This window comes from Trachinotus anak, unplaced genomic scaffold, assembly GCF_046630095.1.
Source record: "Trachinotus anak isolate AG129_WGS33_773 ecotype Australia unplaced genomic scaffold, CSIRO_AGI_Tana_v1 ptg000032l, whole genome shotgun sequence".
NCBI lineage: Eukaryota > Metazoa > Chordata > Actinopteri > Carangiformes > Carangidae > Trachinotus > Trachinotus anak.
Window position 1 is genome coordinate 27,008,152 of NW_027273883.1, and position 16,214 is coordinate 27,024,365.

Genomic DNA, 16,214 nt, shown 5'->3' on the forward strand with positions numbered 1-16,214 from the left:
CAGCTGTTAGCATCAGTGTGTGTGTGTGTGTGTGTGTGTGTGTGTGTGTGAGAGAGAGAGAGTGTGTGTGAGTGAGTCTTAGCTCTGAAATGAGTCACTACATAAGTCTTCAGTGAATCTTTGACTGGTAAATAAATGTCTCATGACTGAAAAGTACGTGTGTGTGTTTGTCTCATTATTAACACTCAACACTCCTACATGACAAATAAAAACACACACACTGTTGCATTGTACAGCTTTTACTACATGAAACACACTTACAGTACCATCTGACATTATATGGAACATAAACAGACACTGCATACGCAAAATGAGAGTGGTGAAAACATTCACTGACAATGTCAAAATAATACATAGATAGATAGATAGAAAGATAGATAGATAGATAGATAGATAGATAGATAGATAGATAGATAGATAGATAGATAGATAGATAGATAGATAGATAGATAGAACATTCATGAGTTGAAAAAGAGGTTTTATCTAGACTGAAGTTTGGGATTCAGATAAATAAATTCTTAACACAGAAGGCAGAGTGAAAATATAAAACTCATCATAGCTGGAGGTCACCGAAAGAAGCTGCACAGCATCACACAGATGTCTTCTTTATCTGGGACACTTCATTCAGGTAGGCGATGAATAACTTGGTTCCTTCAATGTAGTTGTACCTGTGAGAGGGAGGAGAGAAACTAAACTTGTCTGTTTAAATGTCTGTATGAACAACATGCATGTAGGGAACAACCTGCAAGTCTCCTTTACAGATACCATCAATCTACCAACACCATCATCCACAGCAACAGCCGGGCACATTAAACCGTCTACAGAGAATCTAGGCCCTGTTCCACTAATTATTCTTTATATAAATGTTAATGAAACATCAGACGGACTGTGAGGATGATTTTAGGATGATTTAGTTTTCTCAGCTTGTGAGACTGACAAATCCCTCTGGAGCCAGACCAGTATCTTTATTTCTGCTTCTAAGGTCTTACAGTGTTCACCTTATAATCAGAGAAGTGACCTTTTTATTCATCTACGCGTGCACTTTAAGATGCAGCTATTTTGGACAACACCGACCATCCTCTCCACAACATCATGCAGGCCAGAGAAGCAGCTGCAGCAGCTGTTGTGGGCGATTCAGAGAGGATCTGGAGGGTCAGACCCCTCACTAATAGAGGCTTCATTTTAAACCAGTGGAGTCAAACCTGCTCATTTTCTCATTCTGGGAGTGCAGCCCGTCATCGAAGCCTCCGATGGGCATCATGATGATGCTTTTTCCCGTCACGTCCTGGAAGGTCCTGGCGATAGGGATGGTCCCACCCTCACGGATCAGATCAGGATCTGTGTCAAACACTGTAGAGGGGAGGAGATTTTATATTCAAGAGTGATGGACATTAAGCATTAGTGATGGACCACAGAATAAAATAACTGGCATTTAAACCCAATTACAAAATACTTTAGAAAGGATTTTAAAAAAAACAACAGTAAAGGATAAAAAACTAAATATAAAAGCAGAGACACGTTTCTGAAACTAGCAAAAAAAAAGGCAGCTGTATTTTCTTTATTTTCACAAAATATCTTTGCAAGAAAAGAGAAAAGTGTGAGTTAAACTGATTTATTACGTCCTGGCTGTTTCTATTGAAACAGGCAAAATATATGTTTGAATTTATAATGTTCAGGTGGAAGCGTATAGATCGAGAACAAGAACAGGCCGACAGGAACACCATGTGTAACTGCTTATAATGAGGTTGTCTTATACATTTACTTTCTTTATTTGGATTTCCATTCAATTCTGCAAAGTGGCTGTGACTCTACATCTGGTTTATGCTGGACATGTGAGATCAAGTAAGTACATTCAATCAAGTGCTTTGGCACAGTTATGAGGCACTGGTAATTCTCCAAGCTTCAGTGCATTAAATATATTAAATTAAATTGCTACTGCCTGTGCTATATTTCATAGAGAAATATTCTGTTTCCTACACTACTGTAGAAATGATTACTGTGGATAGATAAAGAATCTACACTGGACATATGGTACAATATAATAAGGTCATAAAGGTGACTGGTGAAAAATTGTGTGTTTTTAAAACTATAGCTTTGAAACAGTATTGGCTGTAAAAAATTTGATAACGACTGGAGATCAAACTTGTAGAGGAGCGTGTAATCATTTGATTGATGTGATGAATGTCTCTCACAACAGGGGACATAATATGTACTATTACTTGTATTAGTAAATTTTGATTTATGTTTACTCATTTAAAAGACATTTTATCCAAAGCAACTTACAAGAGAGGGACAACACTAAAGCTTCAGTGCAATCGGAAACCTTGAGAGTCATACTAAGAGCTAGTTAGACATGTTAGGGCGTTAGTGGTATTAGAAGGTGTTAGGAGGTGTTAGGAGAGGAGATGCTCTCTGAAGAGATGAGTCTTCAAGAGATTCTTGAAGATAGAGAGGGACGCCCCTGCTCTGATAGACTTCAGGAGCTGGTTCCAGCATCGAGGAACCACAGACCAGAACAGTCTGGACTGAGATTAATTTGTGTGCTGGGGATGGTGATGCCAGATGACATTCCTTGGAGGATCACGGTGGCCAAGAAAGAGCATAAGGCAGAATTCAAGTAGATGGACGCTATATAATGTCATTGACATGTGCCCTTTTAGGTTGATTGAAGACCAGGACTTGGACCATCTGTAAGGGCTTTACTGTGTGTGAAGGAAGGAACTACTGTGATGGCCTTATGGTGGATAAGGGCATCATAGTAGTTGAGGCGAGAGATAACCATGGCCTGGACTAAGAGTTGGATGGCATACTGAGTCCGGTAAGGCCTGATTTTTTTTAATGTTGTATGGTGCAGAGCAGCATGACCTGGAGACAGATGCAAAGGTCAGAGGCATATAGCTGTACAAACAAACAAACAAACATGACACCCAGGTTTCTTGCAACCTTGGATGTGAAGATAGGAAGAGATGATTTTGATATCAATGGGGAGACTGATTCTAAGAGTTCAGTCTTAGAGAGGTTTAGTTGAAGGTGGTGTTCATTTATCTATGTGGATATGTCTGAGAGACAAGCAGAGATCTGCACCAAGACCTTGAGGTTGTCTGGAGGGAATGACAGGTATAGCTGGGTGTCGTCTGCATAGAGGTGATATGAGAAGCCATGCCAACACTACTGCTTGTATATTTTATATAGTTTTTTAGTTACTGTTTGCTTCAGCTTTACTGTCTGTATGGAAGATTTTGATGCAGTGATGTGTGCTTCATGTAGGGTGAGGGGCGTTCTCTGTACCTCTCTTGACAGCAGCCTTCCCAGCCTCATAAAGAGGATGCTGAGTGTCAGCCAACCAAGGCTTTGCTCCGATCACCATAGTGACCTTCAGTGTGTTGGGACTCTTCCTCTTGGCAAACACAGAGTGAAGGTAGTCTGTCACCTAGAGTATCAAAACAAGAGGATAAAAAGCAGAGGTGGTTTATGGGAAGAAACGATTAGCTAAAAACAGGATTGGGTATTTTGGGGTTATTTTTCAAAGCAAAGCATTCACATCTTGTTTTACCTGTTTCTTGACCATTGCAGGGTCCATGTTGGGGACTTGTCTAATGGAGAACTTAGCAGTAACCTTAGCAGGGATGACAGTCTTTGTGCCAGGGTCAGAGAAAGCCCCCTCAATGCCATGGATGGTGACGGTGGGGTAGCGCCACAGGTGGGCCAACACGTCCACCTACAGGAAACACAGGATAGAAAATCAGCTGCCTTTTTGCATTCACCTGGTCTAATAAATCATGTCCCATTTCAAGATTATTCCCTCGCCTTGTTGGTGTACATGAGCTGGCTGACACCAATCTTGTTCTTGTAGTGTTCAATGTCAAACTGGATGTCCTGGTACATCCTCCATTCATCATCAGAGAGGGGAGCCACAGCGTCCCTGATCCCAGGAATCAGGATCTTACCACTGGGGCTGATCAGTGTGTCTAAGGAGTGGAATAAGAACAGAATGGCAAACATTATTTCTGTCTCTCCTCACTCTTAATGAACATTAGCGTTCACAGTCAGTTACACAACAGAGTTGTGGAGGCCTGGAGGGATTCAGTGCCTTTAAAACCTGATCTTGCAGGTGCACTAATTATTGTACAGCCCTTGTAGCTGCTCTAAAAAAATACCTATGGCTTACTGAATGTTTTTGTGCTAATAAAATATTATGTAATTTGTTGCTGGGTGCCACAGAGACCTGGAAGTTCCCTTAAATTCCATGTCTATTATGTGTCAATTGTTTTGTGGTAATTTGGCAAAACATGAATTTGCTTGGGAATACCCAATATTGTGGTGTGGGCACAGGGACAGACATAGTGTATTTCAATAGACTTCCTAGTAAAATAAAAGCTACATAAAGGCAGAATAAATGTTTGCGAGCACCCAGCATTTAATGAGAATTAATGAGTGTGTACTAGATCAGTGCCTCCCAACCTTTTCTAACTAAATTACCCACTTGAAAAACTCAAAAATGTTGGCGGCCCACGTCTGATCCTGTAACAACACGGGGGCAAAAATAATGCCTTCTCAGAGCAGATGAATCAGGACTGAACTGAAAGCAGGGGAAGCTTAATTTTTCTTTTCTGTCTGACAGGTTGGAGATAACTTGTTGATTCCCCATCTGTCTCTTGACTCTCTTTCCTTTTAATTCTAACTAACCAGCTATCTGTTTTGAGTCTCCAGTTTTTGCTATGGATGTAATCTTTTAGCACACAATCTGACAGACTGAGATAGAAAATAAGTAAACGATGTGGTCCAGCCAGCGACAACATGAAGGTTCCTATCATCATCTTATCACAGTGATAGTTTTTACACATTTTTTATATTTAAAACAAAAATTCTAAGTATTATTTATGTTTTCATTCATTTTTTTATAATTACATCTTTTCACCAAAATCGTACTGTTGTTGCGAATGATTTGATTTTCTCGTCATGGTCCACAGGTTGGGAACCACTGTACTAGATGCTACACACTTAAAAATACACTCACCTAGAATGCCAATGAGGTCTGTCATTGGTTCAATCACAGTGCCTCCATACACTCCAGAGTGTAAATCCCGGTTAGGTCCCTCAACCTGCAAACACACCAGAGGAAACCGTTACCATGAAGTTGCAGGAAGCAGCACAGCAGCACACAGGTACAGTACAGTGTGTATGAGCTAAGAGGTACAGTTTACAGTATTAAGTTTATGACACACAACCTCAGCAAAGAAGTAGCAGTTGCCTCTGGTGCCGTAGGTGAGGGCGGGTCGTTTGCTGAGCCAGCCGCAGTCTGAGATAACGATGTAATCCACGTCAGAGAAGAAGGTATCTCTCTGAGCCAGGATCATGGCGTCCAGGCCGTTGGAGCCCGTCTCCTCCATGCCCTCGATGACAAACTTCACATTCACTGGCAGCTCCTGGTGGATGAAAATGACAGATAGATGTGTTTGACATTAAGTGACAGTGACAGTAAGTAGTTGGGATGGAGAAGAATCTTGCCAGTGTATTTTTGGAAGATAAGCCCCTTTTTTAAAATTCCAGTGGTATTTCAGCAGGCTTTACAGACCATAAAGATGAAACCATAAAGACCTAGATGAAACTAGTCTCATCAACACACGTTCTCTCTCCTTAATGCATCCAGCATCTGGACGACGCCTTTTGATGTGAATGCTCAGCTGTGTTATTTTCTCACAAGACGAAGTAGCAGTGTGGACGGCGGGAAACAGAATGCTGCAGTGACTTTGCAGAAGCAGCAGTGACTTTGCAAGTTAGTTTGGCTGAAGCTCAGCCCTCCTCTCCCTCTAGCCTGAGGGCACCGTGTTTGTTCCCGCTAAATCTATGGAGTATTTCACTCGACTCAACAGTCTGCTTAAATAAATGGGAGTAATCTGTTGGGTCTATCTTGCCTGAGGCATCTTTCTCTGTTTCCCCTTTTTATATTTCAAGTATTTTCAAGACAAAGATGATGCGAATACGACTCTAATCTGTCCTCTGGTCTCATCTGAGGTCACAGTGCCTCTGCAGCTCCCGCTCCCTCACATATTTGATTCTGTTGATCTGTGGCATGAAGAACCATCTGATATGAGAGTGTTATTGTGAACTTTCCCTCACCATGTTGAGGGCCTGGTAAGCCTCCACTGCGTGGATCCAGGCCAAAACTGGGGCCTTGTTGTCTGATGCTCCTCTTCCATACAGGTTACCTGAAGGCACAATCACACCACAATCATTAGATTTATTCATCATATAGATGCAGTTTTAATAAATAACTACTGCATGACTCCTACTTTTAATTTAAGTTGTTAAATTGTATTTCATTAAATTGTATTTATAAATCCTCTATTTTCTTTTGATGCATGCAAAGCTTGGTTTTATGTCTTGTGCACATTACATTTATTCATTACTGTTAATCTTATTACATCTTCTTTAAGGATAGACATGAGAACATGGCTTCACCTCATTTTAACGAAAACAGTCGGTGAACCCATCAGGAAATCTACAAAAACTAACTGGAGTCAGGAGTTATCAAACCAGTTCTGGGCTGTTCCAGCAGAGTTAGTGAAGTACTCTGGCTCCAAAATCAATGGGTTGTTTTAGAAGAAGAAATTTCAGCTTCACAGGGAGATCAACGTTCTGGGGTTGGCCTGAACATGATCCACACTTCCTCCCAGCATCACATGATCATAGGTATTGACAATGAACCAAGTGAGGCTCTTTTTGCCAACTAATAACAATGTTTTTTGGGTTTTTTTCATTTCTTTCTAAATAATCCCTGATTCTGTTCTCAGATGTTTATTGATGCTTATAATAAAAAAAAAATTAAACATATCAAAGGCAAACTATACAAGGATTTCACCCCAATGAGTAGAAATACAACTAACTGCATAAAGCAGTGCTGGGAAAAGGAAGCTAACATTGTAATATCAGAAGAAATGTTGCCTCAAGTCTGGGAAACCCAATCTACTTTCACTAACTCTTTGTTCTAGAGAGATTTTTGCTGGAAAAATTTGATCTGTTACTCCCAGTTAGAAATCCAAATTAAGTGGGTCTCAGCACTCCTGCTGGAGGAAGTGTGGATTGGTTTTGGTTGGACCATATCTTCTGGTTTTGTCCATATGCTGAGTCTTTTTGGAGAGGAGTGGGCCATTCTCCTTCACCTTTCTGTATCTAAAGGTCTCAGTAAAAGGGATACATGCCTTTGGACAATTTTTATGGATGCAAGTAAAAAAGATCACAAAGTGCTGGCTACAGAGGAATCCTCCCACCATCACACGCCTTATCAACATAATCAACTCTATTCACTCAGTGGAGAAAATGACTTTCGCTCTTCGCCTTCAAAAGCAGAGAGGGGATAAGTACAGGTGGAAATGGGATTGCTATAATCATACAGACTTTTAACTATTGCACTCTCTGTCTGCATTTTGCTTTTTATATGCGCTATGGACTCTATCTGCTCCGTCTTTTCTCTTTTATTGATTATATTATAATGTCCCAGACCTCACTTGTTCTGTTTGCATACAAAAAAACAAAAACAAAAATAGCATAAATAAGCATAAAATTTAATCAGTCAAACCCTTATTTGCTCCTCTAATGGCTGAGCATCCAATCAGATATCCTGTCTCAAATCAACTTGCAGTTTACACCAAATGGAAATATTCTCACTGTCTTGCGTCTAATTTTAGACACATTTCCCCCAAAAGTCAGCCTTGAAACCACTAGAAACATCTGAGGAGTTTGAGGATGTTACCGCTGATGTCAGTCAGGTTGTAGGGATCTGTCGCCCAGCCGTCTTCTCTCTTCGCCGGCTGGACATCCAAGTGACCGTATACACACACTGTGTGTTTGTTGGAGTCATTGCCAAACTGAGCCGTCACCACTTTAGGCAACGCTAACGTCTGCCCGTCAGGAAGCTGCAGACATTAAAGGAGAGTTAACGTCAGTATGAACTGCTGCACTGTTACATATATGTTAGTTTCCATCCCTCAGTCATTTTGATTTTCAGGTTTCTCAGCATCAGTGGAAGCCTGCGGTGGTTTGGTTTTACAACAGTGAAGTCCATCAGCTGAACAGTGCTGAATTAGCTGCGTGTTTCAGCGCTGCTTTTCTGAACTAAACTCATTACTGTACTGATTACTTAATATAACAAATTCTCAACAACTCAAAATCAGAACTAATACTGTTAAATCCAAACTCCACCATCAGTCGCTTGGTCCCTGGTCTGCCAATGTAAAATCCATTCTAGAAATCTAGGAGTATGACCCTGAGCATCACAAACGTTGTCCTGTCCTTCCTCTGAATAAGAACCATCTCCAGAATCAAACCTATAATCTCACACCCTGATCTGGAAAACGTCTCAGGACTGGATGACTGTACCTCCGTCCTCTCTGGCATGAAGTCACTCTCCCACCTCCAACTATCTCAAAATACAGCAGTTTCAACAGACAATATCACGTCACCCTAATCCTGGGTAATACTGGCTCCCTGACTGCTTTAGAATTGATTTGAAGATTTTACTGATCACTTATAAAACACACTGCAGCTCAGCCACCAGCTATGTAACACAATTGTTGACCCCATGTGAGCCAGTGCACAAGCCTTAGGCCAAAGTCGAGGCTTAAATCGAAAGGTGACTTCTGCCATCAGGGCCCCTCGACTTTGGAACGACCTGCCCGAGGAGATAAGGCAGAATCAGTGACTACTGTTAAATCACTTCTTAAAACCCATTTTTACTGACTTCCCTTTATGTGATGTCATCTTTTTATTGTATTTTTATTGCTTTTATAAGGCACCTACTCTCTCTAATTGTCCTTATTTATGTTGTATACTGTATGTCTTCCCTCTTTAACTTTACTTTGTTTCTGTCCTGCTTCTGTTCGGCCTCACTGTCCGGCTTCCTGTTTTTATGTTGCCTTCTGAGCCTCTTGCCTATTACTGCTTTTGCTTTGATTGTCAAAGAATTTTGTAAACTCTGTTTTCAAAGGGAAGTAAATATTGGAATGGTTTAACCACTTGTTCCACATACTCAACCTTTAAGACTCATCTCAGACTTTGGCTTCAGTCAAACCAGATCTGTGATCGTTTTAACTCAGTATGCAGCAAAATGTTTTTGTCTTGTTATTTGTATGCTTTACATATATTTGTTGTAGTGTATTGTGGCTTGTAATGTATTTTGTACAGATGTTCATGAACATGCATTGTTCCTATCAAATAAACAAACAAATAAATGAATAAAGTTATTATTATTATTATTATCATCATTATTACACTGTAGTTTTATGTTAAAAAGTCATCTGCTATTGTTTTCACCATTCACTCAGACAATGATAGTTCATGCTATGCTGGTCCTAATTACTGCTGAGAAGCTAAAACACACTATAGGTTTAACGAGTGTGTGAGGCAGCTTTGATGAGTCTCAGTCAGTAACGAGGAGGCAGATCTAGCCCTGACTGCTCCTCTGCTTTTATTGAAGTCAGCAACTCATCTGCGGCTGTTGCCCTCCCTGATGAGCCAACCTCTCTGTTTCAAATACAAACTACTGTATTTACCAACCAATTAGTGTGATGATTATATACAGAGTTTGGACAGCATTTATGAAAGGGAGACGGCTCTGTCACTGACTTCCTGTTCTCCGATGTCCACCAGCTCGACGGTCCCGCCCATCAGCCTCAGCTTCTGAGCCGCCTTCTCCATCATGCGGTGCAGCTCGGGCCTCTTCAGGACGTTACTGGAGTCACTCTCGATTGCAACCCAGTCCCGCAGAGCCTAAAGTGCACGTACACAGTCAAAGCACCATATCTCTCATCCTGTAGATTATGATATACCATAACTGCTGCACACCATTAATGTCAGAATCACAGTCAGAGTCATTTACTGACCCCCAGGGGGTAACTGGGTTATGTTACAGTTGCTCCCTCGAGAAGCAAAGAATAGAGAATAACATAAGATCACAGAGGGTAAAAAAGATAAATAAATAAATATAAAATGTAGAAATATGTCCTTACGCTATAATATACAAATACACAATATAAATATAAGTGCAACAATATATTGTGTAATTGCGCAATTTAAAATTGCACTTGTCAACAGAGAACAGTACAAATATTGCACTCAAAGTTTGTACAGTTGCGTCAGAATTGCACCATTATTACGGTATAATAAGTATCAATAAATAAATTATGAAATATCGTTCATTGTCCAGTGTCCAAAAGGTGCCTTGATTCATTCTTAATCAATGAATCTAAGGGAATTAAACAAGAAGCAGGGTTATATTTGCTCTTGATGAGCTATTGCTTGTCATACTGCTACACTGCCACCTACTGGCTGAGCCTGGCTCTGTTTCCCTGAGCAGCAGAGAAATCCAGCTTATCACCAACACTGATGACTCTGCACCAAGTATTTTGAAACTATGTCTCTTCCTGTGCAAAAATGATGAACATTCTGGTGTCTGATGCAGTTTGACTTACTCACTGTTTCCCTATGTATGTCTTTGGATTTTCTAAATGACTTGTAATAGACTTAAACATTAAAAACAGGCTTTCAGAAAAAAAAAAAACTTCTGCATGGTTTTGTAAACTTTGTAGGGGAAATAAAGACTGAAGCGACAGCACCACCTAGTCTCCAAAAATGTTTAAATGAATTAATTTCTGCTGAGCGCTTGCAGAAAAAGTTTTGACTATTCAGGCCACATAGGAAGAATCATGGTCTGTCTCATTAAATATGATTAAAATATGTGATTCTACTTTTGTGATAGTTGCTTTTCACTCAAAAATCCACATTTATGAACCGTATTTATGAAATGTTGTACAGATGCTCTGCTCCTGTTTAAAACACAGTATAATCCACCCAGCTTTGTTTTTCTGTTTATTATTTTTTATTATTTTAACTTTGAAGGGGCAACAGCAAAAACAGGTTTTCCTTCAAAACAGACATGACAGAAAAAATAACTTTAAACTAACACTGATGTTTACATGAATCAATTAAGTTCACTTTACCTTTGTTGTTTAATTAAACTCTATGATACACTCCAATCTGTGTTAACTTCACAAATTTATGATATTTTTGGACAGTTATACATTATTACTCAGGTTCTCAGTTACTGTTGTTTCTGTACAATGTACAATATTTGTGTTTACTGGGAATTATTGTAGATGTGTAACATTTAAGGTGTTAATTCATTCCCTCTTGCCTCTGGGTTATTTTAGTTTCTACTATTCCTTCCTACTGTTGCTCTACAGGGGACAGTTGTAAATCTGATATAACAGAGGAATGCTGAATGTAGGTACAGCATGTTTACTATCAACAGCCCAGCTTGACTTCAGCACATTAACGGTCAAGAATTATTCTGAATAATTTGTATTTAGTTATGCAAGTTATGCAAAAAAAATCATATTGCAATTATTCTGATGGAATATGAGTCATGATTTGCAATGGTAATTTTGTGCATTTCATTTTCACTGAAAAAAAATATGAAAATGATGATGGTGATGTCATGTTTTTCTGTAACAAACATGTTCCCCTACATCTGGAGAATATTTATTAATTTAATATATGGAGCATTTGGCCATATTGTGATTTCAATAATATTTTGATTAATTTTTCTGCCCCACTGGCTAAAACATAAAGTTGCTTGATAACCATGCAATCAGTATGAAATCAGTGAGCCCCTGGGAGCTTTTACATATTTGGTTGCTCTTCAATTTACAGTCTCTCTGGTGTTTTTTTTTTTTCTAAACCTTAGCAGCTCTTATACTTGGATTCACTTAAAAGCGTTGCTTTAGCAAGAAGAAGAATTTATTGTACCTCTACATATTCTTCTTGATGGCTGTCGATGTACCGTGCCAGCTCCGTATACTGGAAAGCATGGACAGTAGAGATGACCAGCAGGATGCAGGGCAGGACTGGAGGATTCATCTGTTGGCAGAGTCAGACAGCTGTGTGAAAGGTCTTTACTCCCCCAGTACAGTGAGCACATGCAGGCCTGTAGACCAGGGTTTAGAAATATAGAGGTCATGAGTCCAGATTACCCCCAGTCTGACCCCAGAAATCATTAACCACCACAAAGAAACCTGTGAAATCTTATGATTGTTTTAAACTTTTGTCTCATTCACGTGTTCATGTATGTTTTCTGTAGATATGATCTCCCAATATAATGGTATAAATTAGGGACTCAACTAACTAACATTGCCATAACTGATTATAATTGTAAGTATTTTTTTTTTTTATGTAAAAAAAAAAAATACTTACCACAACTTCCAAGTCCAAGATGATGTCTTAAAATGTATTTTTTGTTTGACCAACTGTCTAAAACCCAAAGATTTTATATTCACAATTATACTGACAAAACAAAGCAGCAAATCCTCTCACTTTCACCAATGAAGAATCAGAATGGTTGCCGAATATTGTTCTAATTGTTTCCGCTTGAGAATAAATGCTGTTTCAAAGCCCTCCACACCCAGGCAGAGATATGAAGCTGGTGGTGGAAAGTATAGTTTTGTCAAAGATACCAATAAGAATATTCAAAACCCATCTTTTCTATGTATCTACAGAATGTAAACTCCTCCACAGGTCCAGCTTACAGTCCAGTGTATCCCACTCACTCTTTCTGAGAGTATTTTCAAAGTAAAACTCAGTGGCTGACCTTTTGTCTTACCTTTTCTCTGCTGCAGGTGTGTGTGACAGTCTCCTCAGGCAGGCAGACTGTGGCCCCGTGTTGTTGCCTGGACATTTATACGCCCTCTCTTCATATCATACTCCTACTGGGCCCCGGGGTCACAAAGTCAAACATTTCCTGACACAGTGCCAAGACAGCTGACAAATTAATTTTTTTTGCTGACAGCCACAAGAATTACACTCAATCTATTGATCCTGCTCCAAGAGTGCACTCTGGGGGTCAGCAGGAACAAAAGCAGCTTGGTGAAATGAACAAATTCCTGTTGTTTGTGTTTTGGAATCTCCAAGCAAACCCCTCTGCAAAAGTAGAGCGGCTTTTCTTGTTCCATATTAGGCTGGTGTCCCATTGCGCTGAACTTAACATTGAGCTACTTGTAAGCATTCCTAGTTGACATGCAGCTATATTAGATAATTACCTTTAAGACAGTTTGTCTGAAACACTTAATCCCATCACCTCCTCATGTTCATTGGATAAATTGTCCTTGGTAAAAACTTCCTGTCTCTTTATGTGTGTCCCAGTGTGAGACAGGACAAGAGCCTGAGGATTTGTCACACTCACATGAAAATAAAACTTACAGGGGGTCAAAAAACCAAAGCCCTTAGCTGGGAACACAAACATTTTATCCGCGTGCATGTGTTTGAGTCTGGTGTACCTGCAGCCAGTATTCCAGTCTGATGGAGTTTGGGACTTTTTCATTTTCCATAAAGGTTTGTTTTAATTGTGATGAATCAGACAACTGTGATTGGACAGGAAAAAAGTGGCCAAAAATGACGTGGTTGAAATATTCCCTAAACTGACAACTGAATAATTAAAAACATTCACATTGAATGTTCGCCTTACACTGTGTTACTCCGGTTTCCCTAAATTCTGTAGAATGGAGAATTAGCTTCCTTAAGCTCATTGTGTTGATGTTATAGCTGCAACTTTACTGCTGGGTTAAGTCTCAGCGTTCACTACCTTCCCCAGCAGCAACAGCACACAGACAGAATTAGCAGCTAGCTGGTGAACAGAGTACAGCATTTGATGCTAGCAGCTAAAGCATTAGCCCACTTTGAGCCTCTCATGTACGTGCTAGCATACGTTTGGGTCACAGTTAGCTTACTGTGAAAACAAGTGTTAGCAGTGAGAGGTTAGCATATTTTGGTGTGACCCAAATAAAACTTACAGGGGGTTATAAACAAAACCAAAGGCCTTAGTTGGCAGCTTGAATGCTGACTGGAAAGGAAAAAAGTGGCCAAAAAATTACCTGGTTGAAATATTCCCTAAACTGACAACTGAATATTTAAAAAATTTAACACTGAATGAAAGTTGCACATTTTGTTGCAGTGGCTCATTGTTGCACTATTCAGTCTGTTGTATTTGTATTTAAATACCACCCAACTCTGCATTACCACTGTCTCCCTCAGCTCTCTGGAACCTTTTAGCATCTTTCAGCTCATTGTTTCTATATTAAAGTTGCAATTTTTCTGTTGGGATAAGTCTCACTGTTCACTACCTTTCCCAGCAGCAACAACAGACCAATAGTTAGCAGAAATCCAACATTCAAGTATCCAGTAAATTGTATGTAGACAGACAGAGCTGCAGTAGCAGTGATGCAGCAGACAGGCAGATTCACCTGGGGGAGAGGCATACTTTTAATCACTGCAGGAGAAACAAACAAAACCTTTTTGAACTCACAATATTCATGTGTGTCAGCTGAGTGGGTGGATGTTGGCACAGCTACAGCCCCATCTCTTCTCGTTAGTATGGTGGATAATATCTCCGCTTGTCATGCAGAAGACTGGGATTTGATTCCCTGATGGGGAGTTACTCTAATTTCCTTGGTATTTATTATGATGTCTATGAGAGTATTTTTGGCCACAGTTCATTCAAAGAGGTGGTGGAAAGTACAAAGCGCAAGGTTATGACAACTGCAGTAAAAAGTACTACAACAGAAGATGACAATTGCAAACCCACATTTGTAAGATAATGTACTTAGTTACTGCAGGAGAGACAAACAACTTTGACAAATTTCATATCACAATATTAATATCCGTACACACGGTGGCTTGATGTGGGCACAACATAGCCTCCACCTCTCCTCGTTAGTATAGTGGACAGTATCTCCGCCTGTCACGTGGAAGACTGAGGTTTGTTTCCCTGACGGGGAGTTCTCTTGCGAGTTTCTGCTGTGGCAGGCTGCAATAAAGACTAACATTGATTTACAGTGACTTTGCTGTGATTTCAGCTCTGTTTACTTCCACTCAGAGTAGACACAGAGAGAGGGACAGTACTGGTCACTCTCCTCAGTGGAAAGTCGCTAAAAGTCACGAAAGTTTCGGCTAGTTGCTTTTTTTGAAAAAAAACAAAAACAAAAACAAAAAAACCCCAAAAATCTCGTTATCATTGCAAGTGCATAAAGTTCTACATCTAGTGACAAATGGCAATGACAAGTTGGCAACACTGCTGGCTGTAACCACACCACTTAGAAACTGCTTGTTCCAATTCACAACAGCCAATGGGGAAACACTAACATTCAGGTGGCTGACTAATGATGTTATGTCATGACTGAGTCAGGTGTTTCCACGACTTGTTTCACAGATTATTACCAGCCAGAAACATTTGGTCTTCTCCCTGTCAGGGAATCAAACCCCAGTCTTCCATGTGACAGGGGGAGATACTGACCACTATACACATTCAAACACATGACACACACACTCACACGCGCTCATACACAAACACACAGACACACACTCATACACAAACACACATACCTGTTGTACTCATCTCTGCCATCAGAAAGAAGAGATCTGTGTTGAGTGTTTTTCATACTGAACCACAAACCAGCTTTGCAGTAACTGTTGATGCTGGAGATGGAGAATCAGTTGGGTCATTGCAGATATCACTGTACATAGTGTTGGTGGGCAGTGACCTACAGATCAATGGGTGAACCAAACAGACTTCATGGCACATCAACATCTAACTTCATCTGATAACAGGCAGTCCAGTCATCATTAACCTATTTCAGCTCATTTCACACAGAAATACCACAACGTATATATGTATATGTATACGTGTTTGTGTGTGTGCCTTTTGTATATATATATATATATATATATATATATATATATATATATATATATATATATATATATATATATATACTGTATAGTAACACCCATACACTTCAACAGCAACATGAGAGACTTATGAGTTAAAGTGTGAAATGAGACAAGATTTCAGGGCTTTGCTGGACCACAGCCCCAGTTCAGTGATCAAGGTACACCATTGGTCAGTCGAATGCCACGTGATTAATTTATGACATCACATCGTTGGTCAGCCAGGTAAACAATGGTGTTTCACTACTGACTGTTGCTCCTGCAAATAGATGACTCAAACAGTTTCTATTACCTAGAGTTACAGCCCAAAGTATTGATAACTTTGCGCACTCATCACTAGATTTAGAGATGAGAGATCTTTTCAAAAAGCTCACAGCAACAAATCCAGCGCCTTTTGCAAGGAATGTCATATTTGACAGCACCACGAGACGAAGCGTGGC

At 39.9% G+C, this 16,214-nt stretch overlaps 1 protein-coding gene across 3 annotated transcripts; it reads right to left on the reverse strand.

Annotated features, from left to right (window-relative positions):
- Positions 1 to 223: 223 nt before the first annotated feature.
- Positions 224 to 15,695, reverse strand: cndp1 (carnosine dipeptidase 1). 3 transcript variants are annotated; one of them, XM_071468933.1, is made up of 12 exons: positions 12,644 to 15,695; positions 11,806 to 11,916; positions 9,625 to 9,768; positions 7,754 to 7,916; positions 6,121 to 6,209; positions 5,229 to 5,426; positions 5,018 to 5,102; positions 3,808 to 3,968; positions 3,554 to 3,718; positions 3,289 to 3,430; positions 1,203 to 1,350; positions 224 to 668 (listed from the first exon to the last, which is right to left on the reverse strand). In XM_071468933.1, exons 1-12 carry the CDS (start codon positions 12,728 to 12,730, stop codon positions 590 to 592), a joined length of 1,572 nt encoding a protein of 523 aa, XP_071325034.1. In that variant the 5' UTR covers positions 12,731 to 15,695; the 3' UTR covers positions 224 to 589. The 3 variants fall into 3 exon arrangements, with proteins under 3 accessions (XP_071325034.1, XP_071325035.1, XP_071325037.1); XM_071468934.1 differs by having other exon boundaries at positions 12,656 to 15,693; XM_071468936.1 differs by having other exon boundaries at positions 11,806 to 11,983; positions 12,656 to 15,691.
- Positions 15,696 to 16,214: the final 519 nt, after the last annotated feature.